Raw genomic sequence first — 20,217 nt, forward strand, 5'->3', positions numbered from 1 at the left:
TAAGCATGTTATATAGAGTTTCTCCAGTAACTTTACCAAAGATTGTATGTTTATTCTGCAAATTTGGTGTAGAATTACGAATAAAGAAGTATTGAGAACCATTGTCATCTTCCCCAGCATTAGCCATTGCAATTAAACCGCGACCACAGGAACGTAATGTGAAACGAACTGAAAAAAAGTATACAATCCCGTTAGAAAAAATTCCACTCTACACTGATGTATAGGACAAACCTAATCAAGATGCTTAATTTCGGAAATAGAAACCAAAAAGGTTTACTACGCCGCACAATTTCACGGCCACTGACACGTTCGGCACTATTTTTCGAAAACGAACGAACCAAACCGAAAAAAAGTATTCAATCCCTTTAGAGAAAATTCTACTCTGCACTGTTAGATGAAAAAATCCGAATCCAAAAGCCTAAATTCGAAGATCGAATCCAAGAAAGTCAATTACGCATCACGATCTAATCGCCACTGACACATTCGGCACTATTTTTGGAAAACGCACGCACCAAACCGAAAAAAGGTAATCAATCTCATTAGAGGAAATTCTACTCTACACTGTTAGATGAAAAAATCCGAATCCAAAAGTCTAATTTCGAAGATCGAATCCATAAAAGTCAATTGCGCATCACGATCTGACAGCCACTGACACATTCGGTACTATTTTTGTAAAACGCACGCTCGAAACCGAAAAAAAAGTAATCAATGCTATTGCAGCAAATTCTATTTTACACTGTTAGATGAAAAAATCCGAATCCAAAAGTCTAATTTTGAAGATAGAAAGCAAAAAGATAAACTGCACAGCACGATCTGAAAGCTACTGTCACTTCCAGCACTATTTCTCGAAAACGCACGCTTGAAACCGGAAAAAAATATCCAATTCCCTTGAGGAAGAATTCCCTCTACGTTGTTAGACCAAAAAAAATCTAACCGAGAATCTTAATTTCAGAAACGTGGGCGAAAAAATTATACTGTGTGGAACGATTTCACAGGCATTTGCTTTTCCGTTACTTTGTTTCATATATGCACCTTCAATTGTAACATAATTGCCCTACTGGTTCGAGAGCAGCCTATTCTATGCAGTAGTTATGAAATATTCTAATCTAAAATTAAAATTTAGAATGTAAAAGAGATAATACATAACTATGTTGCAATGGAATGTCAAGATCGAAGAAAAATTGAAATAACTATTAAAAAGCTGTCTATTCAGAGTAATGTTGATCAAATATTCCAACGAACTGTCGAAATCTAGAATCTTCTATAGCCGATAATAACGGACAATGCGGTAGTATCATAGGATACGGCACTCACGCCACTTTATTTCCCACGTGTATCGTTATACAATTTACACTATGTAACATCACTTTTTTTCACATGTATCATATTACCAGCGAAGAAATGTTCACAGTTAGTAATCTTGAACTTCGTAAAGTAATTAAAACGTCAATCAGCGATATCACTACTTCATGAAACGTTTTGAGATTTAATGTTTCACTTTAACGCGTCAGAATACACCACCATGTTAACGTTATGCCCGCTTACCGCCAACTGGAAGTTGGCTGCAGCCAGATACGCTAGGTATTTTTGTAGCGGGAAAATGTTGCATCTTTGAAATAGCTATGTGATAAAGTATCGATGTAGAATATTAAACGATGTCTGTTATATTTAATAATATCAGTGAAGCAAATATAAATATATTTTTGTTGCGAGAAATTCCAAATTTCTATAATTAATTCATGAACTGAAATTATTAATTATTCCATCATAATAATGGAAGGACAAACCATTAGTGTCTTCGCCAATAGTTCAAAAATTCTGTGCAGTAATCACCAATAATTATTTAAATATCAACGAATTCATATCCATACTTATATTAGAAAGCTCGCTAAGGTTGTACCTTTACGATGCAATTTTAAAAGTTGATGAATTAATTATAGACGAACATGAAGTCGCAGATGAAGATGAGTGATTTTATTCTTGATAAAAAGAAAATGAAACTGCAATGGTTATATGCTTAGGGTACATTTTATTCACTTTGAAATGTTCACATATACACGTTAATTATTAACGATATAATAAACAATGACATATCGACATTCGAATCCGAGTAGGTGTCCGTATCACGGACCGTCACGAGAAAAATATGTTTCGTAATACATATCACGTAATAATTATCATTACAATGACCATATATATATGTACAATATTTATAAACATATGATAAATGATTGTATTCAAATACAGGAGCTATCCTAATAATTCTTGATATCTCTTATGGTGCATCTTCTTGGTTTTCTCTTGTTCTAAACCTCATAGAGAGTTTTTTATTTTGTATTCATTTTCCTTTATATCCTTATCATCTTCAACATCATCTATTTTATAATTTTGTACTTTCTTCGGTTCTTTTTTTGTATCTCTCAATGTACTTTTTATCCTTTCCTTCATTGCTCTGAAAATATAAATATAAGAGACAGTCAATAAAAATTCCTACTTTCTATAACATAGTTATAATGTAAACAATAAACTAACTCTTTCTCTTTCTTCATAATTTCTAATTCTTCTTGAGTTTTTACTTCATCGTCACTTTTTCAATCGCTATTACAGTCTTTTTTCCTTTCCTTATTTGGAGGTCCAGATGGTTCAACCGCTGGTTGTGAGCTTAATTTGGGATCTGTTAAATGATCATGAGCTGATTTGCCTTTACCAGTAAACTTTTTATTTAATATCACAGATTCTTAAGCTGGTTGTGAGATTAATTTTGGATCAGTTAAATGATCATGAGTTGACTTGCCCGTATCACTGAACTTTTTATTTAATATCACAGATTCTTCTTCATCTTCCCCTGCTTCTTCACCAATTGTTAAAAGATTGAAATCTCTTTCTGCCTTTCTTACCTTTTATGTAATACTTCATTTTAGCCAAAAATCGCGCGTTTTTTAAAGAAAATTCGTAATTTATGGAAACTGAGGACGGTAGAGGATAGATGATATATGATAGATGATAGAGGATGAGGATGATTCCAGAAAAGTAAACTCTACAAGAGCTATCAAATGGATATTTGAGAATAAAATTCGTGTTGAATAGTGTTATTATTATTTTTATCAAAATAAGAATTCAGATATACAAGGACACATTAAAGCACCAAACATCAGGTTTTATCTATGCGTATAATTACATAGTACATTCGCGTATTTTATATGGTATAAATATATAGTACTAATGCAAATGCAATGAATAAATTATTGTAAACAGCACAATTTTAAGTATACTTTCTTTTTTCTCTTGTACAATTTTTGAAACAAATATTAATATACAGGTTTTATAAGAATTTTAAATTTTCTTTAAATAAATATTGTTTACAGCTTTGTTCTATGTCTAATTAATTTAGCGTAGTAAATTAAAAAATGTTATAGAAAAAAGAATTTGAAATAAAAAACGATAAAAACTGCCAAGTTTTTCCTAATACAATGAAATAAAGATACGGACGTATTTATCTTTCGTTATCAAGAATTTTGACACACGCATCAGATTACGAATATAACGTTTTCTCTATCCACTCTTCCATCGTGAACGTTGCTGTATTAGTTAAATCTGGATCTCGCTCTCTGAAAATATCTAAAAAAGGGAAACATGCATTAATTTCTATATTATTACATAGATGTTTTATTTATTTACTCGTATATATTTGTGTACCTATCATTGTCTTCAGTCGGACTGCACACATTATGTAGTCATCGAAAGTAATCATACCATCCTTCGTTCCATAACGATGAACTAAGATGTTTAAAATGTGATTATTGAGTCGATATCCCGCACTATTTAATGCCTGTCTCAATTCAAATGCGCTCAAGTATCCTGACTCATCTTTGTCGTATAATTTGTACACAGCCTAAAAATTAATCGTTTTTATGAATTTTATTATAATATAATACCCTACTCTAATTTATTTACTTAATTTCTTAATTTCCTAACCTTACTTATTTATTATTATTATTTAAATACCGATGATATAAACAATTAATAATTTAATGATTTCACCAAATGTGAAAAATTTGTTAGATTCAAATGAGTCAAATAGTTAAAAAAAAAAAAATTATATTTCAAATATATTAGCATCTACAAAGAAAAATCTCATTGTCATTAGATAATATTTTTCATATCGAAAAAATTTAACCATTCATTATAATAATGTGAAAATATCTATTAAATTAGTATATATGTATAATCAGTTAACAAAGTGTTAACTCATAATATGGTACATATAATAAGCTAATACACTATAAATGAAATTATCTTACCCTCCATTTTCGTATATCATTCCATAATGTTCTGAATTCCTCAAACCCAAGTTTTCCAGAATGATCGACATCTAGCATAGCAACCATGCTACGGCATACATCATTACTGAATCCTTTACCATTTGTTTCTGAAATAAAGAAAGTACTTCTACTTGTAGTATACGATTAAATGCAAACTTTATCATTTTATCATCTATCATTTTATGATCGACAAGATAAAATTCTGTAACATTACAAAGCAAAAATATATTAAAGGATTATCATTATAAAATTGACGACGATAACACCACAAATGTAAACAGGATATAGATAAATAACAATAGGCTGATTATGAGATATTAAATTAATAGGATTATAGTGAGGCTGTGTAGCAAGTTTTTACAGCCTACATTCGCCATTTGATGAATTATTTTCAAGCAATTTCGTTAATAGTTTATATACTTCTTTTTGTAGCAAAGACACATGCACAAACTTCAATTATCTCTTTTTCAAGCCTTTGACTTGCATTTGCATTTACAGATAGTTGTTATTTATTTCAGACAATTAATTGTAATTAATTTTTTCATTTTACTTAAATAAGATCTTGTTATAAATTGTAGCCAGAATTTTGCACAAACGAATAACAAATTTAAAAAAATTTTAAGATATAATCAATCATATGATCTGTTTTACTTTTATTAATCAAGTTATTTAGACTGCTGACGAATTCTTTCTTCTGAAGTTTAATATTTAGAAATAATTTGGTAATTTCATATATTTAATATAGCTCTTAGTTTCGATCAAAGCATTCAAAATTCAAAATGATATAAAAACATCAAGGCATGGGGTCGAATCTTGCTCTCTGAAACTATTTAGAGTAAAAGAATAGATCGATTGAACAATATTAGTTTAAAATATATCAATATGTAAATTCAAAACATTTGCTCATTAATGTTATGAACTAATGAACCTCTTATGTTTATTAGTTATGTTAATATAAAGAATTATGTGTTATATATTATCTTTACCATATATGTATTCAAAGATTTGTTTATATAAAAATCCGATTATTAATTTTATTATTTCTTTTCCTTTTTTTTTTTTGAGTAAAAACAAAACTATTTTACATTTAAAACATCAAGTGGCTATTTTAGAATGCAGCAAAATATATTACACTCACATTTATTTTAGAATTTATTTGGGTTAATAATATTTGTGTTATCAATAATAAATTTGAAATAATCGAAAACAAAACTGTACGTAATCTTTACATTAAAATTTTGGTGTAATCGAGCAATTCTTTTTCTCTAAAAAAGATTGAAAGAACATTGAAAAATAATTGTCGCCTTTATCACATACGTATGCAGAATGACCCGTAGTGTGAAGTATATACTAGATGATGCCTTACCTACAGTTTTATTGTACTGTTCATTATTACAAACAATGCCGCACAGCAGTGAGATGAGAGTGTCGATAAACGAACCATTTCCTTGTACACTTTCAGGGGCATGAGCCTCACTATGACGCGCCAACTGTGGTAGTTCTACCCGTAACATACAGCTACATGTTAACATTAAATTTTACATACGTACATTCAGGTCAGATTGATCACTAAAAATTTAAAACCATGAAGTTCCAATAACATTACAGATCTTTTATGAGTTCTTTATTAATTTTTACATCAGTCACATTATCAACATATCTAATCTTAATGACAAGAAAGCTTTATTTAAAAATTTTATCCAGTTCCTGACACCTTTGTATTATCTTAGATTTTTTAATTCTAACAAATGTTAATTTAAAAGTCAATTTAAAAATTTTAATCGAGCAGTTGTTTATTAGTCGCGACACATTATACTACGTTAACAAAGAGTTTTAACTAGAATATGAATTAATTATAGAATAATATACACTTTTAATATTTCTATTTCTTACGGGACCCAAATGTATTTATGTACAGCATGTATGAAGTAATTATACAGAAAGAAACGAAACACGCACAATTATTAGAGCGAAATTTGTGTTGCATTAGCATTCATACAGTAATTGCTTTACAATGAGAACAAATTAATCGAAATAGTGCATTAACAATGCTTAAACCAGTATGCGTAGTGCTATTTGCATGTCTTCATAAAGTACTCTAAACGAATGATTAATACCAAGAAAGCGCAATTACGTAAATTTAATAACCACAAACAATATTAAGTTGGAAAGCATTACTACAGAAGCTGTTCTAAAAGTACAAAAGCTCTTTTTAATAATAAGCAAATAATCGAAACAATTAAACAAAACAGAATCAAGACTACATCGTATATGATAACAACAACTTATTTATATATGTGTGTGTGTTATACTATTCCACGTGTAGGAACAGATATTAACCGTAATTATATAAAATGTACTGATTTTACTTAAATATTTACATTGAAATTAAAGTAGATGTAAAATATTTCAGTAAATTTTACTTGTCGATTTTATAATTTATTTTTTCATAATTGACTAGCTTATAACTGAAATATTTTAATATACGGTTAATATAAACAAATTACGATTAAATAACCATACCTTTTCGCATTGCATAGTCTAAAATTTCTTTTAGTTCCAACCAATCCACTTCCAGATCGTCACCGGCAAGTTTTTTGAAGAACTCTCGAACTTTCTCTGTGTTTCGGTCTTGATCTGGTTCATCTCGAACCTTAAAAAAAATAGAAATGCTATTTCGTCAAAAGATATTGACAAAATTCAATTCTTGTAGAATTAAATTTTATTAGTTATTATTATATTAAATATTTTAAACGTTTTATTTAGACAAATACTGAATAAAGTTTATTAGCATGCACATTACTTACTTTATCACCATCTCCATGTTCGTTATCACCTTTAGGATTAATGACCTAGAAGCCAAGCAACATCAACATGCGAATTGTTATGAATTATTAATTGGAATTTACAATCACCAACTAAATTCTTTTGGATTAAGTTGATTATATATAATTAAAATTGGACACATCATAGATCTATACATTAAATACCAATACTTTAAAAGCATTAAGGAAGCTGTAGGTATTAGATGCAGTTTATCAACATATAAGTGCAGAGTGTTGACTGAACTTATTTTCTTGTCAGTATTTTGAGTATTTATGTTAATGCTGTAGATTGTGCAACATTAAGTGTCGTGCATAATCTATACATTCAAAATAAGATTATTAACATAACATCTTATATTAACATATAAGAAAAAAATATTTTTATATAAATGTTTTTAATACATAGTATTAATATATAAAATAAGTATAAATTTCTTACCCTGTCGTCAATTTCTCCAATACCAACTTCTTCATCATTTTCTCTAAAAGGTACAGTTTTAATATAAACTTAAATTTCTTATTATAATAAATTTTTTATCATAGAAAAGAAATTACTTACTCCATATTATTTTTATTTTCAGAGAAGATTCTCAACAAAAATTCGCCTTCCTCGTTAGGATCGAATGTACTTGGAACTATACAATAGACACCAGGTGGCAATTTGAAACGGCACGTCACTTCTCGTAAATTTATAAATGCTGGTGATCTTGCAACAGATGCATTGTATTTGAAGAAATTAACATCCAGTGGCTTTGGTAACCGTTCGGGATAGTCCAACTGTATATTCACAACCATTGAAATCAACATATTATCTTTCACAATAAAATTAAATTAATAGTTTAAAATTACTAGGACATGAATTTCTTGTTCAAATTTATAAATTTTAAGTATGTACATGGTATATTGCAAATCCAATAGTCAGACAATCTGCACCCATTCTTCTTTGTGCTCGCCTATTTTTTTGCATCAATGCAACGATAACTGTACACTTATCGTCATCTTCATCGGGATATTCCAGCGTAATTCGGTATTGTGGATTATGCCAAAAGGTTTCTGCAACCCCCCAAAAATGTTAGCCATTAAAGGTATTGTAACAACAAAGATGAACATTAAACAAAGAGGAACACTTACCTAAAAAGTTTCTACAACCTCCTGCTGTAACACCACGTACCCATTCTCCTTCAAATACGCTCATCTCCCATTTCTTCTTACCAGCACTTAAATCGCTCTCGGTCAATGAATCTGGATTCAAGTTACATATTTCTAATTGTGTAAAATATCGAGTGAAATCCTGGAACGACATCCAAAATTCACCGTCCATATCGAAAGTCAAGCCTAATTCATCTTTCTCGTGATCGGGGATAAATCTCCATTCTGGTGACCTATTAAATGAACATTTAATAAGATGCCTACCATTTCAGGAAGAAAAACATGTCGTTCTATATAAATTGGACTGTCAAACAACTTACTGATCGCTCCACGGACCATTCCATTCTGCTTCGTTACCCCATGGATTTCGAAGCCTAAGCAAAGGTATTCTGCCATACTGGTTCGGTGTTTGAATTTCTACATGTTTAACACGTGTAATACTGTAAGCATGGCCTCTGATCAGTCCTTGGGGCGTCTCAGCTTCCAATATATTTGGGTCAGGCTAAAAGAGTAACTCGTTTTACTGTGTGCGTACAACATGCACGACACATAACGTCCATTTGAATTACCTCTATGGAACAGCCCATTAGCGAGTTTCTTTCATAAGCTTTTAACAGAATATTAAATAAATTTGGAGGAGTTTCGTCCATTTGATACATTTCTGTTACACCACCCGTGAAATCTTCCATGGCTTCGCAGGTAGTTCCACCTTTCAACGCCTCGTAGGAACCATGAAGCTTTGCGTATGCTTTCTCCAACAAAGCACTCCAGAATTCATTGACCTCCGCCGAATGTAAATATAATAATTCACCCCGATAGGTCGGCAATCTGTCATCAATTACTACATCCACCCACCTACCGTACTGCCAGAATCTGTTCAACATTGACGTATAAACAGTTAGATAAAAACATTTTTAACTTACGGCATGCAAATTTTCGAAATGCTGATTCAACCAATTGCGCAATTACCTGAAGTGAAATATACCGACGTAGTTTTCTTCGAAACTTTGATCTTCTGGGACTACTTGGAAAAACAAATTTTGATCCATAGTGAGATTCGCGACCGCAGCCAGTAGCCAACAGTCTCCTAACTCGCCTTGCTGAACGTCGAACCTGGAAAAACCCTCGACGAACAGTTGAGGGTTGTCCGCGATTTCCTTCGAAAAAAGATTGAAATATAACAAACCATTAGTCAAGCAGTAGGAGAGAAATATACTTGTATATGATTTTCCATTTAACTGTGTAACAGTGAAATATTTCATAAGGGATTGAAGTTAAAAAAATATTCTTACAAAAGTTGTTTGCCGTAGAAGTGGAAATTTATATGCTATAAATAATTTTTCTGTAAGAATAGTGATGAAAAAAGATAAAATTATCGAACTGCTACATCACTGATTTTGGTGGTCTTAAAATATATTGTAAAGAGCGTTGTTCCGAATATTTTTCTTTGAAAAAATTAGCAATTAGCCATATTTTTCAAAATATTAGTAAAAAAATTACTACCAATCCATGCAATTTTGCTCATACATATGCATTCGCGAGGCGAACAGATATACATACAAGTTTGTATGTATTACACGGTAAATCAAATCACACGAACTATGGATGCCTATGTTTCTTTCTAACTAATACTATTGTGTGCTTAACATAATTATTGCTACATTTAATGACTATCCATTTGTCCGAAAGTTATTTCAGGAACAAATTTTCAATTAAAAGATAAACGTTATATCTTCAATTTGATATATGGGGTGCTACGTAACTGGTGGTACAAATGGGAAGGTGGTGATTTTACACGAAAAGCTGAATAAAAAACAGAATAAAATTTTTTCATTTGAAGCTTCGTTATCGGGAGAATCGGCTTTGAATATTCACCGAGTATGCATGCACTTAACTATGGCATAGATGGATGGATCTTATGAAATAGTAATTAGCCGTATCTGAAATGATTATTTTAAAATTGTAATTTAAAATCAATTTTGCTTAGGTCATTTAGGTTTGTGTTTAAACAAAAGTTCGAATTTTAAAAAGAAATAAAAAGTCCTTACCATCGGTCGTTTCCATTCTATGTATCTATCCGGCCTTTTCGAAAAATACAACGACGAATCATTTGCTGGAAATTCGGGATCCTCAAAAAGTGTTCCCGTCGACAAACATTCTCGCTTAAGCGTGTTGAAGTCTTGAACTGCTCCTCGGGGTCTGAAGCCAGAACCCTTTTCTCCTAACTAAAACAAAGATATTGTTTTTATTTACATACCTTCAAACCTCTTTAAATTTTTCTCCGTCATAGCAATAATTTTAATTGTTAACAACTCTAAGATTGCCTACATTGTAGTATGATTTCCCAATAAAATTTTTGTTTGTCGTTACGGGACTATCCTTGCAATATTTGTCAGACGTCTCTTTGGCTTTCGTCGATGCTGACTGAGAACCTATACTATCTTTTTTTGAAACGTTAGACTTCGTAGCAGTGTAATACGGTTGAAGATTCGTTTGAGAGATTCTTGGAATCGCGCCCCCTTTCTCGGGGTCGATGTTTTTGTTAAATTCTGCTAGCGGCGAGAGTTTCAAGTGAGCTACACCTTCCTCCATATAATTCACGTATCTATAATTTGTATACTTTCGGTGTTGATCCATTTGTATATATCGATGAACAAGAATGAACGATCGAATAATATAACTGATGCAAGTTATGCTACAATCTTTTTTCTTTAAATAAAATTAACAGAAGACGAAAAATTGCGAATATTTTTCTGAATCTCTATAAACAGATTTACTACAACGTGCGAATCAAAGTATTCCCGATTGTGGATGGAAGTATACTGTTGTAAAGGACATTTGATTAAATTTATCATGTATGGCAACGCGTTATGGCAAACGGAAAGCCTGACCACATCTAATGTACCTTATCGATGCGATATAATACAGGCAGATAAATTTATTTTAATAGAGCTAATAAAAGGTGTAGCCAAAAGGGAGCGGATGATTATTTTATAATTTAACCTTCTAAGAGAATAATTTAAAAAAATATTACGCATTTGGTATTTAATTACTTGTGTCGTAGTTATTCCGATTTTTTGTAATATGTAGGCAATTAGTCTGAATTTAATTATTTGAGTTATAGTCTCAGATAGAAATATTAAGATATAAATAACGAAGACATTTTATATATACTCTAAAAATGATTCGAAAATGTATAAATCTTAACACATTTCGCACGCGCTAAGAAAAGCTGTTTGACTCTCTATTGAAAATAAATACAGAAAATAATGTAGAAAACGTGGACTAAAAACACGTTGTCGAGAAAGAGTACTTGCAATAAATTAATGAGACAAACGCTTCAATTTTATGTATATTATATACAAGCATAAATATGTTTCAATTTATTTTAGAATGGTGAGTGAATGTCCAAAATGATGAGTATTAAAATTTTCTTTTTCGACTTTCGCTATTTTTACTGTTCAGTTTAAAGTAGTAGTTAAACTTAATAAATTTGTTAGTCACTTTTATACATTAGAATGATTTTTGCACACAAGAGAATGACGATTTATTTTTACTTTTCAGTTATTTTCTTTAAGGACATAAAGAAATAAATAATTCTCTATAAATAACAGATAAACTGTAATTATAATTAGTATTTGAGAAATATAGTTTCCTAATTGTTTTAACATATCTTAAATTTATTAATTTTAAATAAAAGAAAAATTAATAATGCGAGCTTTGGATATTTTAGAACTTTGCCAATTAATTATAGAATCATTTGTTTAAATAATTTGGTCACCTAAAATATTATTAATAATATTAATAAATTATATAGTATTATTATTAGTATATTATTAATTATTATATATTAACTGATTAATACCTCATGCATTTTTACAAGGACATAACATAATTAACTGGATCACAAAAAATATAGTATCGAGGTAATGTATCCAATTAATTAATTCTTTTAAGTTAATTATCGCATAGTCTGACTCATACAAAATATGAGTGAATACGCATTAAAATAGTTTAAATCTATACATTCACTGATTTATATATCTTAGTTAATCAAATTAGAAGCATCTACAAATAGCATTTGATTAAACATTATAATTAACAAAATAAATACAATAAGAACATGCAGCACATTTTGGCTCAAAAGTTAAAATCTATAATTACATAAATGATATCAATATCCTACATATCTAGAATTAAATAACTTTTTCATCTTCATTGCACGTTATTTCTCGATTGTAGGATTAAAATAAAGATCAAATAATTATCATTTAAATGTTAGAAACCCTCTATGAAGTCATATACAATTCAACCAATGAAATCAACGATGACTTACTCGTTTTAATCGATCTCTTTGGTGAATCATTTCATATACAAGAATAAGAACATAAAAACCAACTATTAAAGTTATATATCTAATTACTCTTTTTCCAGATTACAATTTCATTATTATTTAAAAAACTACAGCATGCATTAAAGGTTATTACTCTCTTGGATAAGCTGCAATAAGCGTGTAAGAGTTATACATATCAATCGAATGAAAATTGATGAATTAAACGAAATTGTTTGAAGGTTATGTAGATAAGTTCTATCAACAATGTACGTTTTCTTATCTTGAATATTTCTGTCAGCGCACGTGGGGCGAATGAGCAGTAACATGCACACATGACGCATGACAGGAGTATTTTCTTTAATCATATTCCCTGCAGGCACATGAAAGATACAGAATGCGTACGCATTGATTGAACTGCCGTAATCAGCGTCATCATCCTTGAAAACAATCATTTCTACTTGTCACACGGTACGTCTAAGCCAACGTTACGACATACTAAATTGATGAGAAATAAATGCTCAAACAGTATTTGTACCTTAATTCTTTATCTACAATAGACCAAATGTTACCTTAGAAAATGTAAAATCATTTAGTTATTCTTTCACGCATAATGATGCTTTTATGATCATAAATTTGTTTAAAGTTTCAATTACCTTTGATAGCTTCCATATCAAAGCTCTTCTGTTTCATTAGATTGTACATGTCAAAAAGTTATGTCAAGAAAATTTATCCTTTTCCACGATATAAAAATATTTGGTTATTTATATCTCATCAATAGAATGTTCCTTGAAAAGTCTAGAAAAAGAAGATAATGAAAATAATCATTTTAATTAATTATTTATGAATTAGATATTTAAATTCAAATACATACTAGAATATACATCAGGCAGGTTTACTTAATTCGAGTATTACTACCAGTTTTAAATTACATTATTCCCACGTTCCTTATACTGAACGTTAATGAAAGTCATACGCAGATCATGTGTAAATCGTATTACAACGCAAATTTTTCTATATTGCATTCGTTCCAGTGGCTACTGAGGTGATGAAAGTAATTAGATTATACTGTTACCGGAATGTGTCCGTTAATTCTCAAAAGCAGTTCCGAACGAGTAGAAATGTATTGTTCTGTCAATTGAGATGTGCGTGTGGTCGTTTCTGTTACTTGATATCAGAGTACAATAGGTCAAAGATAATGTGACGAAATATCCAGATGTGTAATGAAATGTGAACTAAATAATTGGAAAATTAACGCCACGAGATACGTAGTAACAAATTAAATGCATTACGTGTAATTTTAAGCTGAAGGATGGTAGTTAAGGATTAGTAACATGATACGTTCTACGTAGATGTTAGGAAAATTAATACTATAAAAGTCAGTACGAAAAATTTCATTTATTATTAATTTTTATATATGCATGATAACTTTTTAGTTTTCTTAATTTTAGTTTCTATATGCTATATTATTTATAATGTAAACTTAGTATGATTACCTGTTAATATATGCAGAGTATTATTTACCACAGAACGTGGAGTTAAATTTATGCTTTATTTATGATTCTATTAAACGGTTATGTAAATTGAATAAATGGAATAAATGGAAAATTATATTATTTAATAAAGCAATCATTCGTGAAATTATCTACGTAAAATCTAATAAGCAAGGTTTTAAATTAAATATTAAATGAATAATTCGTATTCTGTACGCGTGATCATTGCGGAATGTACAAAATCATTGTCCTCCAAATGAAATTGCTTACAACAAATTTTTCAAAAAATTTGCAAATTAAACTGACTTTATTAAGAGTCAATTCTAATCATGTGGGTATTGAAACTTATCGAATTAAAGATCTAAAAGTTTGATGGAATCACTTCAAAGACGCGTACCACTTTGATGTTGAAAAGTGATGGAAGAAAGCGTTTGACTTCGACCGCCGTTTTAACGAACACATCGTTGAGGGTTGTTCCATTTCCATCGCCGTAGTAACTCATCTTGTACGACGACTACGCCCTAACTAGTCTATCGCGATCACCACTGATCACTAAATGCTTATTTTTCAAACTATTCGGCTCAAAGATCAGAAACTTTGTTCACTCGCGTTATTGATGATTAGTTTGTGTCACGTGTTTATCGTACAGAACCAAGTAGTTTAGACTACGGTAAACGAAAATTATTGAACTTTCGATACAATTATTTTACGCGATTTCACAATACGGATATAGAACCGTTACGTTGACAGGTCTGGAGACACGAACTGAGCTCATTCTGCTATTACCCTCACCTATGTTTCGTCACACGGTATGGCTAAACGCGCCATAATGCACACGACTTTTCTATAGGATTTTTCTTAATAATAAATATGAACCGTTATATACTATATGGAATAAATCGAATAAAATCTGGAATATAGACATTCCGGATTTTAGCATAATTTTGTAGTCACGATACGTGAAAGTATGCCCACAAACTACCGGTATAAACAGATATTACGACTCGGCTGTATTCGGCTTTGTTCGGTTTATTTCCGTCCTTTTGGTGTGTATGCATCTTAAAGGAATAACATGAACACCATCTATGAGACAAACCACGAATTAACGCGTAGAAGCGCGATCTTCCAAACTTCAGAAACGTCCTTGTACTCTAAACTACAATTAACGTTGTTGCATAACTGATGCAACAGGCGTTCATCAATTACTTTGCAGTCGTACAAAATACAAAGCTGTTCTACAATTAACAGCCATAAAATCGTAGTTTGATACTAATACTCACTTCCGCCGTCGATGCTTCTTGCCGTATAAAATCTGGTTCGATCACCTCTGGTTTCCATCCGTAGGAAAAGTTATTCATTTTGCTTTAGCTACGATCTGACGGACGTTTATCCAGGATTCTGAAATTCCCTTTGTTGTCAGAGTTCCAAAATTACACGTAAGTGAAAGAACAATAGAAACGTGACACGTATTGTGCTATTCAATATTGCAAAACCTTTTTATCAATGGAAAGCACATAATGAGTCAGAGTAAATTATGACTGATAGGAGAGTCTGGCTATAACGTTATTGTGAACGATAACAACTTGCTAATTTGAACACCGATTCCGTGTCTTTTGACTACACCGACTGCTAACATACTGCACAAATTTTCGAAGCATATGGTTTTTAACGTGACTCAATGATTTCCTCAACACGCATTCGATAGATTTTTTTGGCCTGATCACAATATGTGTCATACAGTTCGAAACTACGTTACTGAACTGCAAGTTTAATACTTTGTTGAACGCTCGTCATACGACGTTGACGCGGAAGACGAATGAAGAACGATTCAACTGCGTATAAATATGTCAGAATATCTCGTGATAACCTCCATATAGACGGCTATATAACTCACCTGTTATATACTCTCGTTTTTATTACAGTTTCGTAACACTTTAGTTGCTAACTAGCGCATCTAACCTTTCCTCCAGTTTCGAAGTAGTTTACGTTGTTATCACAGTGCCGCTTCAAATTTTTTGATTTCTGTTGTCGTTTGAAATATCGTTTTTTAAAGAGACTCTTACCAGTGAAATGAACGTAGAAGTGAATTTACGTAATAATATTGGGACATAATTAATTTAAAATCGTGTCAACAGTTGAAGTTTTGGCAATATTAAATGTAATTTGACATATGAAGAAATTCATATGTCAAATTTTTATTTAAACTACAGTAATTGTTAAGTAAATAATTATAATACACATTTCAAATATTTATGAAATATTTAAAAAAAATTATTATTTGTAATAAAGAGACGAACTTTCAAATATTTCGAATACGAATTTATTCTATCTTTCTTTGAATATTTATTAAGTACTTTGTTATTGCTTAATATAATTTTATTAATGTTTAATTATGTATGAAAATATATAAAATAGAAGAATTTATTATTCTTTATTTTTTAACGAATACGTTATTGGATTGATCCATGTTTGGACATGAATTTACACATGAATTTCATTTTTTTTTTTTGTACTATCATGTTAACGAAAAGCTATCAAACCATTAAAGGGGATCATGTGAAAGCAGGTCTTGATGACGCTTCATACCGTTTTCGAACGTCGACCCTCAAACTTGGCCGGCCATATTATTTTGACATTGCCCTATATACCAATAATTACAAAATTGTAAAAACGTGAAATTTCCAACAATCAATATTTTATTGAATCTGCATTGATTTTTTATTTTCAAAGTTTGATTCATCTCATTAATATTTCAAAGGAAACGGACATCCAATTATTTCGAGTAATTGTGGTTATCAGATGGTTTCCAGGAACGTAACAGTATACTATTTTAGTTGGAAAATTACTATGCAGTAAATATAGTTATTACCGATTATTAATCTATCTTTTTTATTAGGTATTAACAATTGTGTCAATATGTAATTTTGATAAAAGGTCCAATGAGATGAAGTATACCAACAGGGAAAGTAATTATCAATCGAAAGTCACACCTTTAAGGTGGGTCTATGGCAGCATGTCAAGGTCACTACGGCACGCAGAATCGTCTCCACCCTTTGTATCCTTTGATTAATCGATAAACAAAATGAAATTTCTCGGTAATTTTACACTTTTTACAACACGACTTTTCATACCTTTTAATATTATTTAAATTCCGTTTGTACCATTTGTTGCAAATGTGTGCAATGTGCAAATCTTTTGTTAAAATCGACGTGTTTTTTTCTGAACAGATAAGAAATTCACCCACGATATTGTGAAGCAGTCTTCGATGCAAGATTGCTCGCGATACACTGGTTAAATTTTCTAAAAGATAGATGCCTGGAACGAAGCATCCTCCCCGCTCAGCTCGCTGGATTATAACGGTGCGGTCGGCGCCACGACACTGAGCGATATAGCACACGAAACCATATCCACGTGTATGTAATAACACGAAACGAAACTTCTCTGTTTCGTTATCTCTTCCTTCGAACATTGACGCATCTCACGGCGGAAAATTTAAACTTCTAAGAGCCTGCCACCTATATGATATTTTTGGAACAGAGCGATGAGATCGCGATATTACACTTTTTAAAAGGAATTAATACTTAGAATTTACTATTCTACTTGGAGATTTCCATCATCTGTTTTCTTTCTTTTGGATACATGGTAAATTTTACTTACTCAATCATTTGGAAATTGTACATTTCAAAATTTTTCTCTAATTATAATATTTTTCAGGTTTCGCAATTGCAAATATGTTTTCGTTTAATTGCATTGTCGTTTCGAAATGGAAAAAGAAAATAAAACTTCTAAGGGTATATCGTTAGTGCACTTGAGGCAGCGTGTTTTTTTGCAATAAGTGCTTGTGTATTAATAAGCTACTATTTAATTATCGTTTTGATAGGTTAAGTTTCAAACAGAAGGTTGTGAAAAATCAGAAAATTATAATATAATAAATATAAGAAGATCGTTGGACAAATTTATTATTTAAGATATCATTTTACGTGTAGTATAATTATTTGTTTCACGATAATTTATTATCGTAGACATTCTCGGAACGTATGTATGCCAGAGGAGAATAACGTCAGGTTTCGCAATCATTGCTAAGGTATATCATCAAAATTTAACTTTACGCATTTAAACGATGTTATTTATTTCTGTTAGGAGCAACTGTGCATTGCAAAGTAACATTTTGGCATTGCATTGGGGCGTTCCATCCAATACGAATCGAACATTCATTTAACCTCGTATCATCGATTAATTAACGTAGAAGCAATCAAACATCGAATCTAAAGCAAGTTTCAATTAATATTTGAATTCCAGGTATCATCAATCAATATCAACTGGATTGGTACAAGGAAATAATGATTGCCCAAAATGATATAGGTATTGTCGAGTAATCGAGTTATTCCAATATACTATATTTTGCAAGGAGGAAAGTACTAAATAAAAGATAGGATGCACAATGGTAGTTTGAAATGTGGCAACGATAGGAAAACTGGGTAACAACCTTGGCAGTAACGGGACTAAAAATATGAATTCGTTCTACGTTATAGTCGGCACCGCAAGGGGGTTCATTTTATGTTAAAGCTAAATTTGGCGGCGTTCCAAATGGTGCTTGAGTAAAAAAATTTCCCCCCTGCTGATATTACTTGAGCTTCGTCTGCCATCAGCTCGACTTCATTCTGCTTTTACCGAGTTCATTTCACTCGCGATGTATTTACTGGGTGGAATGTCTTTGGGTAAATGTGCTGTAAAAGATTATTAAAGAGGAGAGAAAAAGAGAGAAGAATGGAAGGAAAATTCGTTGATGAATAGGCAGAGGAGTTTTTCATTCTGCAGATAGATGACTCGTTTAAGAATCACGTTGAAACATGAATGTTGGCGACTTTAACAGTAATTATTAAAAAGTATGCGACTGACCGAGCACGGACCTTGAAAACAGCGTTCGCTGGATGATGGATGTCACCTGAACCGGATAGTCCTCCTCGGAGTAAGCGTGACAGAAGATTGTAGCGACCATATGTGGACCATGTGTCTTCTGGCGGCTTAAACAGGGTAGGATTCCTACGAATAAATTACCTTTTCTGGAGAAATTAGCATCTATGTCATTCGTATAAATCAATCTGGAAGACGTGCATTCATGTCTGACGTTGTATTCCTCTCTAATAATTTTGTTCAACGCAATCTATCACTTTTGACGCTCTCCGATTACACACGTAATCTTGAATGTTGAAGAACACTTGATTTCGTTTGACACAAGAAGGAACGGATGACAAAAAGAGAGAACTTGAACATAATACGATACATCGCCAGAAGATCGCCTGAGCCAAAGTATAACAGCTTACCCTTTTAGAAATTTATACGTTTTCGAGTTATTAGTATCGTCGGCGATTATTTTCACGTAGTAGTAAGAATAATTCGACATCTCCTGAATAAAGATACCGAGATAAATATAGCCACAAGCGTACGGGTCTATACTGTAAGTCGCGAGATTCTCGAAAGGGTGGCACAAACGCGCACTGTTCGCCGAAAACTACACTCGAATTGTCGTCCGTACCCCTTCTTCTTCGTTCCATCGATGCCTGCTTCTATCCGGTTGTCTGTACGTTTGTAGTTTTCTTCGTTTATATTTTCGCCTATACATATTTTCAGATGCCTGAATGTCTGCACAATTGGCTGACCTACCGACAGAGGCTGTACCATCAACGAGATGACAATGTTATTTTTGTTCTTCCATAGGAAAGTTGCAAACGCTATGTTACGCTATGTTCTAATTACGAAGAATTATAATTTTCCAATTAAACGATATACAATGTATGCATTTCGTTAATTTTAATATCGTAGTAGCACTTTTAGTTTGCCATTAGTAAATATTAAACATATTAATATTATATATTTTTTTATACATTATGGAAGGAAAAAATATGAAAAAATTATTTTTAACGTTAGAAAAAATACACTGTCGTTGTTAACAAATTGTTCTCTTATTGAACTACTTCCATATCACCTACTTGAACTTACCGACTGAACTTGTTATGTAAAGATTGAACGTTAAATGGTTTTCATGTCGGTCGCAATTGGAAGATTATCGTTAAATCGAATCTAACTCGTCTTCTTAC

General features: G+C 31.4%; 3 protein-coding genes across 12 annotated transcripts; all 3 read right to left on the minus strand.

Annotated features, from left to right (window-relative positions):
- Positions 1–3,459: 3,459 nt before the first annotated feature.
- On the minus strand, positions 3,460–15,997 carry CalpA (calpain A). Of its 9 annotated transcripts, XM_017905803.1 has the most exons (16): positions 12,900–13,169; positions 10,625–10,901; positions 10,345–10,521; positions 9,266–9,453; positions 8,866–9,169; positions 8,617–8,798; positions 8,279–8,529; positions 8,043–8,200; positions 7,707–7,924; positions 7,587–7,629; positions 7,130–7,174; positions 6,846–6,975; positions 5,689–5,823; positions 4,302–4,429; positions 3,697–3,892; positions 3,460–3,618 (listed from the first exon to the last, which is right to left on the minus strand). In XM_017905803.1, the coding sequence occupies exons 1-16, from the start codon at positions 13,079–13,081 to the stop codon at positions 3,533–3,535; spliced, it is 2,700 nt and encodes an 899-aa protein (XP_017761292.1). In that variant the 5' UTR covers positions 13,082–13,169; the 3' UTR covers positions 3,460–3,532. The 9 variants fall into 9 exon arrangements, with proteins under 9 accessions (XP_017761292.1, XP_017761293.1, XP_017761295.1 ...); XM_017905804.1 differs by lacking the exon at positions 7,130–7,174 and having other exon boundaries at positions 3,461–3,618; XM_017905806.1 differs by lacking the exon at positions 12,900–13,169 and having other exon boundaries at positions 3,463–3,618; positions 10,625–11,092.
- Positions 15,492–19,709, minus strand: LOC108551584 (uncharacterized). Its single transcript, XM_017905815.1, has 3 exons — positions 19,444–19,709; positions 19,030–19,162; positions 15,492–15,517 (listed from the first exon to the last, which is right to left on the minus strand). Exons 1-3 carry the CDS (start codon positions 19,521–19,523, stop codon positions 15,506–15,508), a joined length of 225 nt encoding a protein of 74 aa, XP_017761304.1. The 5' UTR covers positions 19,524–19,709; the 3' UTR covers positions 15,492–15,505.
- Positions 16,022–17,597, minus strand: LOC108551583 (uncharacterized). Of its 2 annotated transcripts, XM_017905813.1 has the most exons (4): positions 17,251–17,597; positions 17,110–17,179; positions 16,706–16,759; positions 16,022–16,141 (listed from the first exon to the last, which is right to left on the minus strand). In XM_017905813.1, the coding sequence occupies exons 1-4, from the start codon at positions 17,586–17,588 to the stop codon at positions 16,061–16,063; spliced, it is 543 nt and encodes a 180-aa protein (XP_017761302.1). In that variant the 5' UTR covers positions 17,589–17,597; the 3' UTR covers positions 16,022–16,060. The 2 variants fall into 2 exon arrangements, with proteins under 2 accessions (XP_017761302.1, XP_017761303.1); XM_017905814.1 differs by lacking the exon at positions 16,706–16,759 and having other exon boundaries at positions 16,026–16,141.
- Positions 19,710–20,217: the final 508 nt, after the last annotated feature.

This window comes from Eufriesea mexicana, unplaced genomic scaffold, assembly GCF_001483705.2.
Source record: "Eufriesea mexicana isolate 0111107269 unplaced genomic scaffold, ASM148370v2 scaffold4599, whole genome shotgun sequence".
Taxonomy (NCBI): Eukaryota; Metazoa; Arthropoda; class Insecta; order Hymenoptera; family Apidae; genus Eufriesea; species Eufriesea mexicana.

What these genes read in the sequence shown, in the direction of transcription:
- LOC108551584 (XM_017905815.1), bottom strand. Translation starts at nt 19,523, where the DNA reads ATGTCGAATTATTCTTACTACTACGTGAAAATAATCGCCGACGATACT. An exon ending in ACGTATAAATTTCTAAAAGG is followed by an intron (nt 19,163 to 19,443) that starts GTAAGCTGTTAT and finishes ATTTATTCGTAG; the next exon opens with GAATCCTACCCTGTTTAAGC.
- LOC108551583 (XM_017905813.1), bottom strand. Translation starts at nt 17,588, where the DNA reads ATGTTCGAAGGAAGAGATAACGAAACAGAGAAGTTTCGTTTCGTGTTA. An exon ending in GCCATAGACCCACCTTAAAG is followed by an intron (nt 16,760 to 17,109) that starts GTGTGACTTTCG and finishes ATTGGTATATAG; the next exon opens with GGCAATGTCAAAATAATATG. An exon ending in AGGGTCGACGTTCGAAAACG is followed by an intron (nt 16,142 to 16,705) that starts GTATGAAGCGTC and finishes AAACGACAACAG; the next exon opens with AAATCAAAAAATTTGAAGCG.
- CalpA (XM_017905803.1), bottom strand. Translation starts at nt 13,081, where the DNA reads ATGATTGTTTTCAAGGATGATGACGCTGATTACGGCAGTTCAATCAAT. An exon ending in AACATGGAGATGGTGATAAA is followed by an intron (nt 6,976 to 7,129) that starts GTAAGTAATGTG and finishes ATTTTTTTTAAG; the next exon opens with GTTCGAGATGAACCAGATCA. An exon ending in ATGATATACGAAAATGGAGG is followed by an intron (nt 3,893 to 4,301) that starts GTAAGATAATTT and finishes ATTAATTTTTAG; the next exon opens with GCTGTGTACAAATTATACGA.